This window comes from Piliocolobus tephrosceles, chromosome 3, assembly GCF_002776525.5.
Source record: "Piliocolobus tephrosceles isolate RC106 chromosome 3, ASM277652v3, whole genome shotgun sequence".
Lineage (NCBI taxonomy): Eukaryota > Metazoa > Chordata > Mammalia > Primates > Cercopithecidae > Piliocolobus > Piliocolobus tephrosceles.
In genome coordinates, this window is record NC_045436.1 from 65000971 (window position 1) to 65022725 (window position 21755).

General features: G+C 37.7%; 1 protein-coding gene across 1 annotated transcript in view; it reads left to right on the forward strand.

Annotated features, from left to right (window-relative positions):
• Window positions 1-21490, forward strand: part of LOC111546248 — a 22646-nt gene extending 1156 nt beyond the window's left edge. The window contains exons 3-4 of the mRNA XM_026454108.1: window positions 19917-19939; window positions 21355-21490. Of these exons, the coding sequence (XP_026309893.1) occupies window positions 19917-19939; window positions 21355-21490 (159 nt within the window). The remainder of the gene's footprint in view (window positions 1-19916; window positions 19940-21354) is intronic.
• Window positions 21491-21755: the final 265 nt, after the last annotated feature.

Below are 21755 nucleotides of genomic sequence, written 5' to 3' on the forward strand. Positions count from 1 at the left end.
TATCTATCTATCTATCTATCTATCTATCTATCTATCTATCTATCTATCTATCTATGTGTGTGTGTGTGTGTGTACACACAAAATTAGCCTGGCACCGTGGTGCATGCCTGTAGTCCCAGCTACTCGGGAGGCTGAGGCAGGAGAATCACTTGAACCTGGGAGGCCGAGGTTGCAGTAAGCCAAGATTGCACCATTGCACTCCAGCCTGGGGGACAAGAGCCAGAGTTCATCTCAATCTCCTGAGTAACTGGGATTACAGGCACCTGCCACCATGCCCAGCTAATGTTTTTGTATTTTTAGTAGAGACAGTGTTTCACCATGTTGGACAGGCAAGGTGGCTCACTCCAGTAATCCCAGCACTTTGGGAGGCCTAGGTGGGCAGATCCCCTGAGGTCAGGAGTTCAAGACTAGCCTGACCAACGTGGTGAAACCCTGTCTCTACTAAAAATACAAAAAGAATTAGCTGGGCATGGTGGAAAGCTCTTGTAATCCCAACTACTTGGGGAGGCTGTGGTGCATTGGCCAGGGGAACCCTCCCCCAATATTTCAACATAGGTTCTTTCTGTTTTCCCTAAGTGTCTGCCGTTCTGAGAGATAAAGAGAAAGAGTACAAAGAGAGAAATTTTACAGCTGGGCCGCTGGGAGTGACATCACATATTGGTAGGTCTGTGATGCCCACCTGAGCTGCAAAACTAGCAAGTTTTTATTAAGGATTTCAAAAGGGGAGAGGGTGCAAGAACAGGGAGTAGGTAACAAAGATCACATGCTTCAAAGGATGAAAAGGAGAACAAAGATCACATGCTTCTGAGGAAACAGGACCAGGGCAAAATCAGAAACTCCTGATAAGGATCTATGTTCAGCTGTGCACATATTATCTTGATAAACATCTTAACAGAAAGCGGGGTTCGAGAACAGAGAACCAGTCTGACCTCAAATTTACCAGGGCGGGGTGTTTTCTCCACCCTAGTAAGCCTGAGGGCACTGCAGGAAACCAGGGAGTATCTTGGTCCTTATCTCAACCATGAAAGACAGACACTCCCAGAGTGGCCATTTATAGACCTTCCCCGAGGAATGCAATTCTTTCCCTAAGGTCTTAATATTATATTCCTTGCTAGGAAAAGAATTTAGCGATATCTCTCCTACTTGCATGTCCATTTATAGGCTCTCTGCAAGAAGAAAAATATAGATCTTTTTGCCTGACCCCGCAGGCAGTCAGACTTTATGGTTGTCTTCCCTTTTTCCCTAAAATTACTGTTATTCTGTTCATTTTCAAGGTGCACTGATTTCATATTATTCAAACCCATATGTTTTACAATGAATTTGTACAGTTAATGCAATCATCATAGGTACATCCTCAGCTTATGAAGATAACAGGATTAAGAGATTAAAGTAAGACAGGTGTAAGAAATTATGAGTATAATTAGGGAAGTGATAAATGTCCATGAAATCTTCATAATTTATGTTCCTCTACCGCGGCTCCAGCTGTTCCCTCCGTTTGGGGTCCCTGACTTCCCACAACAATATAGGTAAAATCATTTTGCTTGCCATTTAGTAAATAATGTCTTCCATGAGATGGAAAATATAAAATGTTTAATAATACAGTAGTCTGAAAATTACTACTCCCAAAGAGTTTTGCTCATTATTTTGTGTGACATAAATATAAACAGAAAAATGAGTCAGACTACTATTTTTTTCTAAATATCCTTTTCATTTTACACTTATATATGTTCTAGAGTCTGAAAGGTCATTGTTAGCCTCCATTCTGTAACTTTTTTGGGGTGGCTTGTTGCTCATTAAAGGACAGTGAACAAGACAGGTAAGTACTAATTGCTCAATTTTCTCAGTGATAATTTTCTTAGTTTGGTTTATTCCTCTCAAAACCCATGTCCTTTCATCTCTGCTCTACCTCAGACACTAGGATCCTCAATGTGGAGGGACCTCATAGTGTAGGGATGCCACCAGCTTAGGAATCAAACAGACCAGGTCCTGAATCTACCAGACTGTGGCCAAGGGCAAGTATCCTCACTTTCCAATGTTCTGTTTCCATGTTGGTTAAACTCTACTGCAAAGGGGATAAGATAGGAATACACATGTCCAATACAGGGCTTCCTGTGAAGCAAGTGCTGAACGAGTGAATGAATGAATGAACAAATTCACGTGATTTTTTTTTCTGTTTATATGATAAATAAACTTCATCTAGGATACACTGATCTATACAAGTGTGCTATTTATTTTGTGATATGAAAGTGAAACTTATTTATTGTGTCTGTAAGTATTGCGTAATTTTTATTCAATAGTTTCTCTTATATGTTCTCAGTGCCATATGGTTTTAGCAGATCAAATCACTGAAGCAAACTCTTTCTCTCCTACTCCTCTGTCTTTATCTCTTTTTCTCCATTTCTGAAAGCAAAAGGAGATAAGTGAATGGAGTAAAAAGTAAAACAAAACAGGAATATAAAAACTTTCCACAATTAAGAAAGCAACTAGAAGGTTTCATTTTCTTTTATTTGCCAAATCTGGACTTATAATAAGGAAAAGGAGTGCTGCTCTCTCAGTGTATTTTTCACATTAGTTGCCAGAGGTAACATAACGTGAGTAACAAACAGGAAACCAGTGGGGCACAGGCTTGCTGTTGTAGCCTAAATCTTCCTTCCACGCCACATGTTTACAAACATGCTGTGTTCCTCTTGACAAAAGCAGACACAGACACACACTGACTTCAAGGCTTTCTACTGTGTGTGAAATGGTTTCCTTGAGGAGCTCCTGCTGTCAATTTTCAGACAATGCAGAGAGGGAGTGTCAGCTACTGACTACAAACTAGCTTGAGTAGAAGACTTAACTCTTTCAGTTTATAAATATATATATTGCAAAATGAATAGGCACTCAAGATTAGGATTTGTTATGGTAAGGGAAATTTGGTTTAAATGGCCATCATCTGGGCCAAAAGATACTGAAATTTAATGTTAGTGTCTTTGTTCCTTGGAGATCCTGCTGTGGTGCATTAGGAGGGATTTAGTCCCGGAAGTCAGTATGATAATAAAGGACAGCTTTGTTGAATGTCTGCTAGTCCTGTGACCCTTTACTGCTACTTACACAACAATGGCAAAATTCCTCTACGACCTAAGAGGATCCACACTGTGAGAATTTTTAGTAGTTCCTTTCCTTGGGCTCTTCCAATTCAAGAGTCAAGTGTACGTGACACCAAAAAAAAAAAAAAAAAAATCTATATTTTCTGCCTCAATGTTTTCCCTTCACTCTGTAGTCAGTTAATTAAATACTTATTGAAAGACTTGATATAGGTGCTCCTAGAAAGGTGCTCCTAATAACTTGCCTGTCCTTTTTCAGTCCTATGCACCCCACAGAGGTGTCTTCTGTGCTGCTCTAGGGCTGAATCCTCAGCTGTTGTAAAGCTTGGAGGGACTGGGAAGCCCGGAGGATTAGCAATTCAGGCTTCGCTAAAACTCACCTGACATTTCACATTTCTAGTACTCCCAGAGGAGTATCCAATCTCTGCCTATAGACTCCGAGTCCAGGTGACTCTTCAGTATCAGGGCACGGAAGTGGGGGAAGACAACTGGGAGGGAAGAATGCTACAAGGTGGCCTTATATAGAATTGGAAGCAGCCTTGATGGAGGTATTTTAGGGACAAGAAATTAAACATTTTTTTCATGGTGCCAAAATTTTTTCAATTTCTTTGGCTGAAAACTTTATCTTTAATGTATGTATTAATTCAACAAAAATTTCTTGTACATCTATGCCAGCACTGCCTAGACACTAAAGACGTAGCAGTAAATAATGCCAACAAGTTGTTTGTTTTAAAGAAGCATAATCCAAATCGAATGACTTGAACAGTAAGTAACCTGGATTTTTCAGGCAATAATATGATATTGAGAGTGAATTTATTGGCTTTTCTTTAGAGAAGGTTTTAGGAGTAGTATAAGAAAGAAAATGAAGAAATAAGTTCTGAAATCATCTCTTGATATTTGAGTGAGTGTGTGTGTGTGCGTGTGTGTGTTTATGAATAAAGGATATTTGGAGTCTAGAGATAAATCCTTTCTTATTTGTCATTTTTATCAGATACAAACTAAGCACAATAAAAGAGGTTGACTTAGGACTTCAGTGAGACTGATGAAAGCATAACATTGAAGATGGCAAATCTACACCGACGTCTACACTTACAGACACTTTTGAAAGAAAATATAGGATTCTTATTGGGAAAAATAGCTATAGACAAATTTGCTTCATTGCTGCCTCTCAAATCAATGCTTAGCATTCCTTATATCAGGAATCCAGTTGGATTGTTTCTATCTCAGATGATCTTTCTTTCAGTCTTGCTCCTTACAGTGAAAAGTGAAAATCCGGCAGAAAGTCTTAAAACCATAAATTTTGCACATTCAAGAGGAGTTCATTTAACCCTGCCTATGTTTCTCCTTTCACTCTTGTAAATTACATACACATATGAAGTAGAGAAAAAACATCTTTTTTGTTTTTAAATATAGACTAAAATGTTTTTCTTAAATTATTCAACATTAAAATTATTTTCCTAAAAAGTTATAAACTAAATATTTATGTAAGGAAGCAATTTTGAGTGAATATAGCAAGTAGATTATGTAACAAATGTTTTTACTGATGTTTTAGTACATAAAAATGGACTTCAATCACTGAAATTTTAGAACTAAGGAGCACCAGTTCTCCTTTTACACTTCTTTTCTGTACCTTGCTTTTTGTCATTTCCTCAAATAGGATTTAGATTTTTTTGTTTCATATTTGTATTTTGTGACTGTTGAAAAATATAGTATCCTTTGCAGATGTTATAAGTATCCTAAGCTGAGACCATGACTTGTTTCCTTTATATTCCCCATAGCTCCTGGTACTCAGGCCACATTTGTTGAGTGAGTTTAAGTGGGTAAATGGAATAACTTTTGCGATGCCCATGTGAAGACAGGACAATCAACTATATCTATAGAACTGGAAGATTCTTCTAAAGTAAGATTTCCTGGGTTACAATTTTTAATCTTAGACATTTGAATCAATTTTAATTACTTGAGCCACATAATTATAGTAAACTAAACATATCACATGGAGCTTTAAAAAATCCAATTAGTGTTAAAATATGTAATATATAAGTTTTTCGGCTGTTCTTTTTCTGGAATTGGAAGTTTAGGTGAGTGGGTGTAAAAGGAAATAAAGCATCATTGCAGAACTTTAGGCTTAGTAGTATGAAGAAATAATTTATGAGAATAAAATAAATAGAATATGAGTTATCCTTTTGTGTTCCAAAGAAAATGCCTTAGAGAGGTTATGAATAAAAAATACTCATCAAAGCAGAAAAATTCAGAAGGATGCAAACTCCACGATTTCATTAACAGTGCACATGTTTTTATATTGGCTGATAATTTCTCTGCAGATGTTACTTTGAAAGTTAGGACTTCTGCTAGATCTTTGCCTCTAATGCACATGATTTCAGTCTAATCGCTGAGACTTGGTTAGGAAAGACCAGCTGGAAGTTGTTTCTGGAGATGGAGCTTTATGTTTTCCCAAGGTGAGTGTAACTTTTTTGTTTTGGTATAGAAAAGGTCTTTTGTAAAGCAACCCAGTATGGTAAAGTTATGGTATAAATCTGCTTGAGCATTCTCCTGGGAAATATTAGAGCAAGCAGAATTAAGTTGACATGCTATTTCCTCTACCTGCACCTGACATTTACTGACTTCAGCTCATATCTTGTTGTTTATTGTTGTATGCCAGTAGACCCCAAATCATTAAATAATTGGTTGCTGCACACAAATAAAATGATGTGCGATTTCCCTACATACATATCTCATCCCTTTATTGGAACAAATTATCACAGAATTATTTCAATTTATTATAAGGTAATCGAATATTGATTGAGGAAATGTAGTAAGAAGGAAAAAATATAGGAAACATTTATTTTTAGAAAGAAAACTGCTTTCTTCCTACCAATGTGTGGTATATCTTCCCACGTGGAATTCTCATCAATGGACAATTACACCAAGACAAGAGGGTCTTGGTCATACCCTCTGTTGTTGCTACTATTTAACATTATATCCAGTACTTCTGGTATTGTGAATAACATAACAACAGCAACAACAAAAATAAAAATGGATAAATAATGAAAGAAATGCTGACAAGATTTTCATTCAAAAGTTAGTTGAATCACAATGTTTGAATTCTAACCTTGTGATTTACTAACTATGAAAACATGGGCAAGGTTTTTTCTATCAGTTTCCTCATTTTTATAGAAAACAAGAAGATGGAATGTTAATAGCTATTCTTTGTACCTCAAAGTAAATTTCATTTATATCACCAATGAGAAGAAAATCTTAAAAAATTGGCACACACCTATAAAATATTATTTAGTATTTGTTACATGTAGTTAGTAAAATAAAATATGAAGTTTATAATTGGAAATATTGGCATCATACTTGCTATTTTTCTAGGAAAACATAATCTCCTGATACTAATTAAATCACTTAATTCTGGCATCCACAATATATTTTTAAAATAGAATACAACAAAAGAGTACATCCTATCATTTCAGAGACATCATTGCTATCATGTTTTTCTAAAGTGTCATTTAAATTATTTTTGGTTAGATTTAAATATGTTCATTTTTGGAGTTTCTTCTCATTCCAAAAATCCCTTTTCATGTGGAGGCTTTTATGAAAAAGCTATTTATAGTCATACACCACATACAATGTTTTGGTCAACAATGGACCACATATATGACAGTAGTTCCATAAAGTTATAATAGAGCTGAAAAATTCCTGTCACCTAGCAACACTGTAACCATCATTATGCCATAGCACAATGCATTACTCACATGTTCATGGTGATGCTGGTATAAACAGATCTACTGTGCTGCCAGTTGTGTAAAAGTATAGCACATACAATAATGTGCAGCACGTAACACTTGAAAATAAACCAGAAACTATGTTACTGGTTTATGTATTACTGTAGTATAAATTGTATCATTATTTTGGAATGTATTCCTTTTTACTTGAAAAGTTAACTGTAAAACAGCCTTAGACAAATCCTTCAGGAGGTATTCCAGAGGAAGGCATTGTTATCATAGGAGATGACAGCTCCATACATGTTATTGCCCCTGAAGACCTTCCAGTGAGACAACATGTGGAGATGGAAGATAGTGATACTGATGATCCTGACCCTGTAGGATAAGTTAGTTAAGATGGGGCCATACTTAGTCCAATATGACTGACATCCTTATAAGATGGCCATGTAAAGACAGCAACACCCAGAGAGAATGCCATGTGACAATGAAGGCTGAGACTGGAGTCGTGCCGCTGCAATCCAAGGAACACTGAACACTGCCAGTAAATCACCGGAAACTAAGGAGAAGCAAAGGATTTTTCCTACAGGTTTAAGAGAGAGCATAGCCCAACTGATACCTTTGTTTCAGACTTCTAGTCTCTGCAACTATGATAGAAAAATTTATTTTTGTAAATTACCCAGTTTGTGGTATGTACTTGGTTATGTCAGCCCTAAGAAACTAGTACCCAGACTAATAGAGGTATATTAGTTGGCCCAAATTTTCACATGTAGTATGTGGCAGAATTTCATCACAGTTAGTTGTTTTTGATCCTTGAACCTGAGCACAGGAATCATTAGTCCAACTTTGAAGATGAGGAAATTGAGAGTCAAAGAGATTGATACACCCTTTGCCTTATCTTTTTGAGGCTAAATGTATTCATTTCCTGTGGTCTTTTTCTGGTGGCTATAGACCCAACATTTTTTTCTGTTTTTTTCTTTTCCTAAGTATATGCCCCTCATTTTTGGAACCTCAAACTTAGGGAATAATCTGATATAACCATCATCAGTGAAGAGTTAGGAAGAGGATGACTCTGCTGTTCATAGATGTACTTCTTTAAGCATTTCAGCACTTTTATGGGCCAATCTTGAACAGTGAGTGAGTTTAATGCCTGTTTTTTAAATGACACTAACAGTATGATTATAACAATAACCATCATTTATTGAACACTGCTAATGTGCCAGGTTCTTACATACATTACTTTTTAAAAATCTAGCAAAAGTCCCAGAAGGTCATTCCTATTATTTTATTTTTAATGTAAGAAATAATCGAAACTCAAGTTTCAGTTATTCCCCAAGTTTACATAGTAGCAAGTGACCCAGAAGAGATTCGAATCAAGTTTAGAAGAATTCTAAAGTTCGAGTAACTGTTATTCTAATTCTCCTTCACTAAATAATGTTACTGTTCTTGTGCTATTAATAAAATGAGACATGCATGGAAATTTTAAATTGGTTGCTTTTTAGGCTCTAGATTCAGAGTTATAACCATGTGTCTGATACTGATCTGAGAGTGACATTGTGAGGGTGGTGTCTGTTGGAAATACCTGGACTAAGTTTGCAGGTCGAAGTCTACATCAGTTTCTAGAACACAGAGGAAAATGATAAATCTGTATTTTGCTCCAACACTGACCTTTGAGAACTAAAAGTCAAGAGTATGACTGCAGCCTTTCCCTTAGCATTAGATCTGATGGAGAAGGTTTAACGACCTTGAAAGTTAAAATGAAAATTTGTAAAACTCCCAAGAGATGAGCAGTGTCCATGTTTAGTGAAAGGAGAGGAGCGTTGTCAAAGAATATAGAAGAAGCTCAACTATGAGGGACTTCTCTAGCATATTAGTGTTAGAAAAGAATAATTAAAAAACTGAGAACTCAAAATTGCGCCTCTTACAACTTTTTATGCCTGCTGATAGAGCTTGTATGTTTTCCCCTCTAAATCTCATGTTGAATTGTAATCCCCAGTGTTGGATATAGGGCCTGGTGGGAAGTGTTTGGGTCATGGGGATGGATTTCTCATGACTTGGTGCTGTCCTCATGATAGTGAGTGAATTCTTGCTAGATCTAGCTGTTTAAAGGTGTGTGGCACCCGCCACCCCCGACTAAACTCTTTCTCTTGCTCCCACTCTCACCATGTGAGACTCCTGCTCCCCCTTCACTTTCCGTCATGATTAAAAGCTTCCTGAGGCCCTCACCAGAAGCACCTGCCAGCACCATGCTTCTTGTACAGCCCCCAGAGCCAATTAAACCTATTTTCTTATAAATTAACCAGTCTCCAGTATTGCCTTACAGCAACACAAAAATGGCCTAATATACCTGCAAATATCTTGGAAATTACTTGTATATACTAAGAGATATACCTGCCTCACTTTGAAGACCACTGTATTAGAGGACTGGACTATCAAATTTATTGTGAGAATTGAAGCGTCACTTAACTTCTTTATTCCTAAATTTCTTCATAAGTAATATGATAATAATAGTTCACTTATTCTAAAATTCTCATTAGAATTAGATAACAATCATAGAAAACGCCTTTCTTTGCTTGTTTCATAGTGTGTTAGACCATTGTTGCATTGATATAAAGAAATACCTGAGACTGGGTAATTTACAGAGAGGAGAGGTTTAATTGGTTCCTGGTTCTACAGGCAGTACAAGAAGTATGGTGGTGGCATCTGCTTCTGGTGAGAGCCTCAGGCAGCTTTTACTCATGGCAGAAGACGAAGTGGGAGTTGAGAGTGGGGAGGTGGTGTCACACACTTTTAAACATCCAGATCTCACAAGAACTCTTTTTTTTTTTTTTTTTTTTTTTGAGACAGAGTCTTGCTCTGTTACCCAGACTGGAGTGCAGTGGTAAGATCTCGGCTCGTTGTAAGTTTCACCTCCTGGGTTCAAGTGATTCTCCTGCCTCAGCCACCTGAGTAGGTGGGATTACAGGTGTTCACCACTATGTCCACCTAATTTTTGTAATTTTAGCAGGGATAAGGTTTCACCATATTAGCCAGCCTGGTCTCAAATTCCTGGCCTCAAGTGATCCTCCCGCCTCAGTCTCCCAAAGTGCAGGATTATAGGTGTGAGCCACCATGCCCAACCCTCGCAAGAACTTACTGTGGTGAAGACAGCACTGAGGGGATGGCTGTAAACCATTCACCAAAGATCCACCTTCATGATGCAAACACCTCCCACCAGGCCCCACCTCCAACAGTGGGGATTACAATCAACCTGAGATTTGATAGGGACAGATACAAACTATATCACACAGCAAATGTCCATTAAAAATAATATTTAATATTATTAGTATCATAAGGTCCACAAGTTTCTTTTTATAAAAAACATAAGAATAGATACATAAATGCAGATGAAACAGTATGCATTACAACTCACACATTAGACCAGGTAGCTTTTCACATTGATAGATTATTAGCTCACACAGTAGAGATTCATAAGAAAGAATTTAACTCCTTCAATTTCTTTTTATAATTGAAAATATTGGGTTGACACCATTAACTTGTTTTACTCTTCTCATTGAATAATTAGCTATAATTGAAACTCACAATAGAGGTCTTACGACAATGCCTTTCAAGAGGCAGGTAAATACATTAATGATTGTGAGATCCAGTTATTGGTTTATGACAACATTTTTTGAATTTAAATAAAAGAGAAAACCATATTAGAGTATGTAACTCATGGTAAAGCTGAGCATTTTTTCATAAAACATATGTATTGATTATATGTGAACATAACAAGGTAAATGTATCTCTTGCGATTATTTTCAGTTAGAAAAAATCAAAGGGCTTGGTTTATAATCATTTATGCCAAGGGGACCTAAGTAGAGTCACACAATGTGTGATATATATTCTCCTCACCTGAAAGCAAGGGACTTCCTCTGTGACTCTTGCCTGATGCTTAGTTTACATTGGTCGCAAGATTAAGACAATGAAGACTGACATATATATATATATATATATATATGTGTGTGTGTGTGTGTGTGTGTGTAAATATATAATATATAAATATATATTATATATTAATATATATAATATATATGTATATAAAATAAATTCTAGAGGGAAGTGAATTACATAGGGCCACTTAATAAATCACTATAGGACCAGAACTAGAAGCCAGACCTTTTTACTTCTACTGTAGAATTCTTTATACTAGTAGCCCTCAAATACTTGTCACCTAAAGAGTTACTTGAAGAGTTTTAAAAAATACAAAATCCTGAGTACTTTTAAGTTTTAAGGAATGCAAGAAGAACAAGAAAAAAAACCTTGCATTTCTGCCTTACCATGTTTGAAGCATGAATGAAAATGTAAACTAACATTTGTTCACCCATTGATTTTAAATTTTTTTCAAAAATTTATATCAAAACATGGAAACATAAAGTCCTTAAATTGTGACACATTCATTCTCAGAAGAGTCGTGACTCTTATCTTTGCATGTGCCTTGAAACAGTGTATATCGAGAGTGGGTAATAGAAAAGTTAAGTACCGCTCTAGGAATGGACTTATTCAAAGGATTGCATAGGCTACAGAACACGTCCCTTCTATACTCTGTAAGCAGAGCTTATTGCCGCAGTCTATGAGTCTGTCAAACATGAATTTAAGCAGCAGATGCTCTTTGTCTCCTACCCAGCTTTCTTGCTTCCAGGGCTCAACCTTTAATTCTTCATCCCCATGATATTTCATACTTTTAGAAACTGGGCACACATAAAAAACATGCTAGAGTAAGTATTTTTTTAGCAATATTTTTTCTTTTGATTATACAGTAGGAAGATTTTCACAGATGTTCAGATCTTCACTCACTTCTGGTTCCTTCTGAAATCTTACTGCTAGTTCAACTGCACATTCATCTATTAAAGTCACTTTAATTTTCTAACGAAGAACACACTTCAACAATTCTCCTCCTCATCATGCCCACACATCACAACCTCTCTGTTGAAGTGCATGTTTACATGAAAACACCAAGCAGGGATTTTTAATCTTGGTTTAGTTACTAATTTGTTGGGTGCTCTTACTCAAACTTCAAACTCATTTTGCCTTAATTTCCATATATGAAAAATGAGGTGTGTACAATAAAGAGTTTTTAAAGGTATCTTTTAGTTTTAAAAATCCGTGATCCTCAGATTAGGAACTAACAATTATATTCTGAAAGCTTACATTTGGTTCATGTGTAGATTTAAGAAAGTATCAAAAACTGTATAACAAGTAAGATAAACTGATGGTTTGACAGAGGGATGGATAGTTGAATGAGTATGTGATAAAGCAAGTATAGTAAAATATTAATGGTAGGTGGAAAGTATATAAGCATTCACTTTAATTTTTCTCTATCTTTGAACATTTTTACAATAAATCATTGAAAAATGCTATTGTTCATGTATATATATATATATATATAATTAAATACTTCTCTCTATATTATATATGTATTTATATAAAATTAAATCTTCTAAATGCTACAGCTACTCACAAAGTCATATTTGGGATTCTTTAAAATAATTACACACACATGCTCTCCAAAGCATGTCTTTCCTGATTTGTCCGGCATGGCAGACTACAATTTTTATTTCTTAGACTTTGCTCCATAATTCCAAGAGATCCAGAGGATTCCATGGTGATTTCAGAGCATGTCAAATTTGTTGCAGCTGCAAAACACCTGGTTTGGGCAGTTCACAGTTGCACTTTGAAATGTAATTTGAATTGATTAAAAACTTGTGATAACTACAAACTTTATTTAGGGTTTATGATGTTTGGAATAATATGGGAAATAATATTATATTCTATTGCTTACTGATTCCTAGCATTTAAAAAATGTTCAGCCACCCCATTTGGACGTGATTAATTTATGTTTCTCCAATTTTTTAAATGGCATATGCATATCATTTAAGTTAAAGAGAACTAAATTAAATGTTATTTTGTGAATTGCAGCATTTTCTTGTCTGAGTAATAAGATAGAGAGAAAGGCGGGAGGCAGAGAGAGAGAGAGAGAGATAAAGAGACACACACACACACACAGAGAGAGGCATCCTCTGTACTATTACATCGAACATGCTATAACTTTATCCCATGGAGTTTCCAGAGAACAACCTTAGCTTGCTGTCTTGAAAATGAAGCTTTAGATGCAGTGGAAATATTAGGGCTTTCTGGTTTCAAGGCCTCCAAAGAGGAATGGCAGTGACATTACCTGAGAAGACTAAACTGTGGACATGATAATAGCCAGAAAAAGAGGCTAGTCTGCATGGCAGAAGTAAAAATGTCAAGGAGAATTAGTGGGAATACCCAGCACAACTGAAGGCACAGGCTGGGAAATGCAGTGTGACCCAGCAGAGCATGGCCACAACTGGAGGGCAGGGAAAATGAGCTAATACTGTGAATCAGCTGAAAACACTTATTTATATTGCAGTGAAATAATCCTGAAGACATAGTTGAAATATCTGGAAGTTGTAGGAATGAAATATGTGGCAATATTAGGTGGGGCTAAGAGCCAGTGATGCAAAGCATATGCACACACACACACACACACACACACACATCCTGCATGCACATCTGTCTATATTTCTAATATTTGAAACAATTATTATTTAATCGGAAAATTAGCAAAACACATAGGCCATGACTGGATAGGTCCTTAACTAAGGCCATAACCTGTTCTTCAGTTTTGTCCTGTCTCTCCTACCTACTTTGTTTCTATGTTCTTCTGAGTCTTCACCTAACACTTGTCCCTGGCAATCCATGCAAGACTATAATTTCTTGTTTTATAGCTGATTTCTCTTGCGGATAGCTCAGCTTCTTCATATAGCCTCAAAGTTAAGGTGGACAAATATTATGTAAATGTTTTCTCGCTCTCCCTCTTGAATTTCCATTTGCTACTGCTCAGACATGTACACTGCAAAAACTAGAGAAGGTATGATATCTTTGAATATCAAGTTGTCTGCTGCCAAAAACATCTCATCTTACTAATGTCCTCTATTCAGTGACAAAGGGTTACTACTTATCTATGGCTTTAGAAGGTGAAAATAACTTATTTGGAAGAAAGGTTCAAGATGGCAGACTAGAGACAACTGGCACTCACCTCCTCCACAAAGAAGAACCAAATTAGATAAATAGTAGATTTTCATACTTTGAATAGCACATCTAACAGAAAACCTTGGAAAGCAGTAGAGAGGAAATGCCTGAGGCATGGCAGAAGAGCCAAGTAAGGCAGCCTGCCTACCCAGGATTGGCTAGGAGCCTGGAGAGGCTCCCCAGTACAGGGAAAGAGTAAGTGAGGGATCCCCAGTGGCCCATATTCCCATAATGGGACTCCTGCAATCTTATCCATTGGAGAGCCCCTCAACTCTCATGAGCCTTGAGACTAGTACAGGGAGTTGCCTGGAGTGCTCATGACAGCATTGCTCCAGAGGGGAAGCTCAGTTGGGTTCTACACACCTGCCTGAGACTCAAGCAGCTGCAGTATAATGCCATTTGTCATTTTGAGAGTCTGGCTCCCACTAGAATATATCCTGACCTGGGGCCAAATAGCCCCTGCACCTCCATATCCCTGGAGCCTCAATGACTTACCCTTACAGCCACCCAGAGGACTTCAGCCACACATTACTGAATGAACCCAGCAGTATGGCAGAGTGAGATGGTTTGGCTGTGTCTCAACCAAAATTTCATCTTCAATTATAGCTACGATAATTCCCATGTCTCACGGGAGGGACCCAGTGAGAGATAATTGAGTCATGGGGGCAGTTCTCTCCCATGCTGTTCCCATGATAGTGAGTAGGTCTCACATGATCTGATGGGTTTATAAAGGGGAGCTCCCTTGCACATACTGTCTTGCCTGCTGCCATGTAAGACATGTCTTTGCTCCTCATTTACCTTCAACCATGATTGTGAGGCCTCCCCAGCAATGCAAAACTATGAGTTCATTAAAATTTCTTTTCTTTATAAATTACCCAGTTTTGGGTATGTCTTTATTAGCAGCGTGAGTACAGACTGACACAGTAAATTGGTACCAGTAGAGTGGGATGCTGCTAAAAAGATACATGAAAATGTGAAAGCAACTTTGGAACTGAGTAACAGACAGAGGTTGGAATAATTTGGAGAGCTCAGAAGAAGACAGGAAGATGTGGAAAGTTTGGAACTTCCTAGATACTTGTTGAATGGCTTTGACCAAAATACTGATAATAATATGGACAAGAAAGTCCAGGCTAATGTGGTCTCAGATGGAGATAAGGAACTTGTTGGGAACTAGAATAAAGGTGACTCTTGTTATGTTTTAGAAAAGTGAATGGTGGCATTTTGCCTCTGCCCTAGAGACTTGTGAAACTTTGAACATGAGAGATGATTTAGGGCAACTGGTGGAAGAAATTTCTAAGCAGCAAAGTGTTCAAGAGGTAACTTTGGTGCTGTTCAAAGCATTAAGTTTTATGCATCCACAAAGATATGGTTTGGAATTGGAATTTATGTTTAAAAGAGAAGCAGAGCATAAAAGTTCAGAAAATTTGCAGTTTGGTGATGTTATAGAAAATAAAAACCCATTTTCTGAGGAGAAATTCAAGCTGGCTACAGAAATTTGCTTAAATAACAAAGAGGCAAATTTTATTCACCAAGACAATGGGAAAAATGTCTGCAGGGCATGTCAGAGACCTTTGCAGCAGCCCCTCCCATCACAGGTCCAGAGGTCTAGAGGGAAAAAATGGTTTCATGGACTGGGCCCAGAATCTCCCTGCTATGTGTAGCCTAGGGACTTGGTGCTCTGCATTCCACCTGCTCTAGAACTGGCTAGAACAAGCCAAAGTACAGCTCAAGTCATGGCTTCAGAGTGCAAGCCCCAAACGTTGGCGGCTGCTGTATGATGTTGGGCCTGCAGATGCACAGAAGTCAAGAATTGAGGTTTGGGAATCTCTGTCTAGATTTCAAAGGATGTATGGAAACACCTGGATGTTCAGGCAGAAGTGTGTTACGGGGCAGAGGCTTTATGGAGAGCTTCTGCTAAAGCAGTGCAGAAGGGAAATGTGGGGTGTGAGTCCCCACACAGAGTCCCCACTGGGGGACTGCCTAGTGGAGTTGTGAGAAGAGAGCCACCATCTTCCAGACCTCGGAATGGTAAATCCACTGACAGTTTGCACCATACAGCTGGAAAAGCCAGACACTCAATGCCAACCTGTGAAAGCAGCCAGGAGAGGGGGGCTGTGCCTTGCAAAGCAGAGCTGCCCAAGACCATGGGAACCAACCTCTTGCGTCGGTGTGACTTGGATGTGAGACCTGGAGTCAAAGGAGATCATCTTGGAACTTTAAGATAGACTGCCCCCACTAGATTTCAAGCTTTCGTAGAGCCTGTAGCCCCTTTGTTTTGGCCAATTTATCACATTTGGAATGGCTGTATTTACCCAATGCTTGTATCCCCATTTTATCCAGAAAGTGATTAGCTTGCTTTTGATCTTACAGGCTCATATGTGGAAGGGATTTGCCTTGTCTCAAATGAGACTTTGGACTGCAGACTTTTGAGTTAATGCTGAAATGAGTTAAGAGTTTGAGGGACTGTTGGGAAGGCATGATTGTGTTTTGAAATGTGAGGACATGAGATTTGGGAGAGCCCAAGGGCTGAATGATATGCAGAAAATTTGCAGTTTGGTGATGTGATAGAAAAGAAAAACTCATTTTCTGAGGAGAAATTCAAGTTGGCTGCAGAAATTTGCTTAAGTAATGAGGAGGCAAATTTTATTCACCAAGACAATGGGAAAAATGTCTCCAGGGCATGTCAGAGACCTTTGCAGCAGCCCCTTCCATCACAGGTCCAGAGGTCTAGAGGGAAAAAATGGTTTCATGAACTGGGCCATGAATGATATGGTTTGGCTGTGTCCCCACCCAAATCTCATCTTGAATTGTAGCTCCCATAATTCCCATCTGTTGTGGGAGGAAACTGGTGGGAGGTAATTGAATCATGGGGGCAGGTCTTTCCTGTGCTGTTCTCATGGTAGTATGTAAGTCTCATGATATCTGATGGTTTTATAAAGAGGAGTTCCCCTGCACATGCTCTCTTGCCTGCTGCCATGTAAGACACACCTTTGCTCACGCTTCACCTTCCACCATGATTGTAAGGCCTCCCCAGCCATGTGGAACTGTGAGTCAATTAAACCTCTTTCCTTTATAAATTACTCAGTCTCGGGTATGTCTTTATTAGCAGCATGAGAACAGACTAATACACATGGTCTGCAGCACTCTAACCCACAGAGTCCCATATCCTGGGGAACAGGCAGAAGTGCACCAGGGAGGCCGCCCTCTGGACAAAGGGAGCCAAACCATGTGCTCCCCAGAGTCTGAAAGCCACCTGCCTGGGATCACTGCCACTGACAACAATCCTGCCACTCTCAGAAGCAGGATTGCCATACACTTGCATGTATCCCAAGGATGGTCTTTCCCTGCCCGCCACCACCACTGTCACTGCTGTGACTCAAGCATGCTGCCTAGAGGCCTGGAAATTATTCTGCCCTTGCTAACACAGCCTGATGTCATGCACACCATTAGCACTGCACCTTCCAGTACCTGAGAATGCTGCCTGGGGACCTGAGGATCACCCTGTTATCAGTTACCCCAGACACATGTATGTATCACCAGAAGGCCTAACAATAGACCCCAAACACTCCCAGCACCTAAGCACACCATCCAGAGGTGTTGAGATTGCCCTACCATGTCCACTATTGCCAGCAACTGTGCAGTCTTCCTAAGGGCCTGAGATAAACCCACTCAATCTGTTGCTGCAACTACCATTGGCACTCACCCACATGTACCATCTGGGGAACTGGGGACTGGCCTGCCCAGCCATCTCAGCCATTGCTAAAACCAGCATTACTGTCTAGGGTACAAGGGTTGTCCTGTACTGTCACTGCCTTTGCCCATATCATGTACACTGCCCAGGGGCCTAAGGTTCTACCTGTCCACCTAGGCCACTGCTACCACTTCTGTCACCTGAGCAAGTAGTCTGGAGGCCCAATAATTGTCCCATCTGGACGTGCTAACACTTGCATATGCTTCCTGGGGGCCCAAGGACAGGCATACTCAGCCCACTGTTGCCACCACTGGGACCAAGAACAGGCCCATTCAATATCCCCATCCCCAAGAACAACTCAAACCCAAAATTAGTAGGTGGAAAGAACAGAGTAGTATTTCTAAATGAAATAGAAAAGAAAAGAAAGGATCAATAAAAAAGCTTTTTAGAAAAGGCAATCAAAATAAATAAACTGCTAGACTAACCAAGAAAAAAGAAAAGACTCAAATAAACAGAATCAGAAACAAATAAAGGAAATTATCACGAATTTTTACAGAACTAAAAAAGATTGTCACAGACTATTATGCACAACTATACACCAACACACTGGAAAATTTAAAGGAAATCTATAAATACCTGAAAACATATGATCTGTAAAGGATGAATCAGGAAGAAATAAATTATCTGAGCAGACAAATAACAAGTAACAATATTGAATCAGTTATAAAACATTTCCCAAAAGAAAAGCACAGGACCGGATACCTGCACTGCTGAATTTTACTGAGGAGGAACTATCATTAATTCTCCTGAAACTATTGCAGAAAGTTGAGGGGAAGATATTCTCCCCTAACTTATTCTATAAGGCCGGAATTATCCTGAAACCAAATCCAGACGGGGCACAATAGAAGAAGAAAACTACAGATCAATATCCCTGATGAACAATAGATGTCAGAATTCTCAACAAAATATTGGTAAACTTAATCTAACAGCACATATCAAATAGATAAAACACCATAATCAAGTGGGATTTATTCCAGGGACATAAGAAAGGTTCAACGTATGCAAATCAATCATTGTGATACATCATATCAACAGAAAGACGAAAACCATATTATCCTCTCAAGAGATGCAGAAAAAGCATTTGATAACATTCAAAATCCCTTCATGATAAAAACTTTTAACTATAACTAGGCATAGAAATAATATACCTCAACATAATAAATGCCATATACAACAAATTAACAATTTACATTCTACTGAATGGAAAAAGGCTGAAAGCCTCTCTTTGAGAACTGGAACAAGGATGCTCACTTTCACTACTTATATTCAACATAGTACTTGAAGTCTTAGCCAAAGCAATCAGGCAAAAGAAAGAAATAAGAGGCATCTAAATTGGAAAAGAGTACTTCAAATTGTCTCTTTTTTTTGCAGATATTATCTTATATTTTTTAAAAACCAAAGGAATTCTCCAAGAAACTCTTAGATTTGACAAATAAATTCAGTAAAGTTACAAGATACAAAATCTGTATACAAAAATCAGTAGCATTTCTACTGACCAATAATAAACCAACTGGCGGAAAAACAACAAGAAGCCAATACCATTTACTATAACTACACACACGCACACACACACACAGAGAGAGAGAGAGAGAGAGAGAGAGAGAGAGAGCTAGGAATAAATTTAACCAAAGAGTTGAAAGACCTCTACAAAGGAGACTAACACACTGATGAAAAAATTGAAGAACACACAAATGAAAAGATATCACATCTTACATCACATAAAGATATTACTAATACCCAAAGCAATCTATATATTTAATGTAATGACTATCAAAATACCAATGGCATTCTTCACAGAATAAAAAAAATCATAAAATTTTTATGGAAGCACACACACACACACACACACACAATAACCAATAATCAAAGCAATGGTGAGCAAATGCAATAAAGCTGGAGGCATTACAATACCCAACTTCAGTATGTATTACAAGGCTATAGTAACCATAATAGCATGGTATTGGTATAAAATTAGATGCACAGACTAATGGAACAGAATATAGAACTCAGAAATAAATCCATGTGTTTACACCCAACTGATTTTAAACGAGGCACCGATAGCTTATACTGGGAAAATGAAACCCTCTTCAATAAATTATGCTGGGACAACTGGATATCCATATGTAGATGAATTAATCTAGATTCTTACCTTTCATTTAAATAAACTGAAAATGGATTAAGGACTTAAACATAAGACCCAGGGGAAATATTCCAGTACATTGGTCTAGACAGGATTTTGTGGCTAAGACCTCAAAAACACAGGCAACAACAACAAAAATAGACAAATGGGGCAAGTGTAAACTAAGATGCTTCTGCAGAACAAAGGAAACAATTAAAAGAATGAAGAAACAACGTGTTGAATGAGAGAAAATATTTGAGAACTACTTATCCAACAAGGGACTAATATCCAGAAAATTCAAGGAACTCCAACAACTCAACAGGAAAAAAGTAATAATCCCATTAAAAAATGGGCAAAGGACATGAATAGACGTTTCTCAAAAGAAGATGTACATGTGCCAAGAGGTATGTAAAAATGTTCAACATCACTAATGCAGGGAAATGCAAATAAAACCCACAATGAAATATCATCTTACCCCAGTCAGAATAGCTATTACAGAAAATACAAAAAATAACACATGCTTGTGAGGATATCAAGAAAATGAAACTCTTAAACATTGTTAGTGAGAATGTAAATTAGTACAACCTCTATTGAAAACAGTATGGAGATTTTTCCAAAAAACTAAAAACAGAACTACCATATGCTCCAGCAACCTCACTACTGGGTATATATCCAAAGGCAAGGAAATTAGTATATCAAAACGATAACTCCGCCCTTATGTTTATTGCAGCACCACTCACAATAGCAAAGATATGAACTTAATCTAAGTGCTCATCCTTTGATAAATGAATAAAGAAAATGGGCTGTATATATGTAGTGGAATACTATTTAGTCATAAGAAAGACTGAAATTCTATTATTGGCAGTAACATGGTTGCAACTGGAGGTCATTATGTTATGTGGAATAAGCCAGGCACAGAAAGAGAAATGTTGCATGTTCCCACTCATATGTAGTAGGTAATAAAGTTGATCACACAGGGGTAGAGAGTGGAATCATAGATACCAGAAACTGGGAAGAGTATGTGGGTAGGAGGAGGGGGATGAAGAGAGGTTGGTTAATGGGTACAAAAAAAATAGTCAGAAAAAATAAGTTCTACTATTAGATAGTAGAATGACTACAGTGAACAAAAATATATTGCATATTTCAAAATAGCTGGAAGAAAGGACTTGAAATGAGCCCAATACATAAAAATGATAAATGCTTGAGGTGATGGACATCCTAAAACATCTTGATTTGATAGTTGCAAATGATATGCATGTAACAAAATATCACATGTATCCATAAATATCTATAAATATTATGTATCAGTAAAAAAGCAACTTGCTTGGAACTGATTATTGTTTTTCTTAAAACAACTTATATTCTTCCAATCATACCATTTACAGCTGATAAATGTCTACTTGCAAAATAAAAATAGTCTCACTATGGTTTTTGTTGTTAAACAGTCATGACTATGCCTATATAGCATTATTGTATATTTTGTCTTATTTGATCCTTACAGTAACCCTGTAACAAAGATAGATCACAGAATGCGTTATTTCCTATTTAGTTGAAGAATAGAGAGTTCTGTGAATTTTCTAGGGTTACCTCAAATTTGCAACTTAGAGGTATTGGACTTTTAAAGATGTGGGTAGCTGGTTCTGACTACTGCCTTTCTGGTGAGACAGGCTACTGTTTATGGCTGAGAATATTGATTGAAGGCTTGATAGGGAAATGAGTTATAATCACTGGGTTTTTTTTTTTTTTTTTTTTTTTTTTCATTGCTATTTATACGGTGAAAGCTGGAAGCCTGGCTCTTATGGCAAAAATAAAATAAAATAATAAAGTGAAATAACTCCATGCTTTGGGAATTCCTCTATTTGTTGACTCAAGGCTTCTCACTAGAAGTCAAGAATGTTTGCCTGTGGTCCTAAGTGAGAACCCAGGCGAAAGTGTGTGGTTATGATGTGTGTAATAATCACTTTTAATGTCCCAAACTGAGG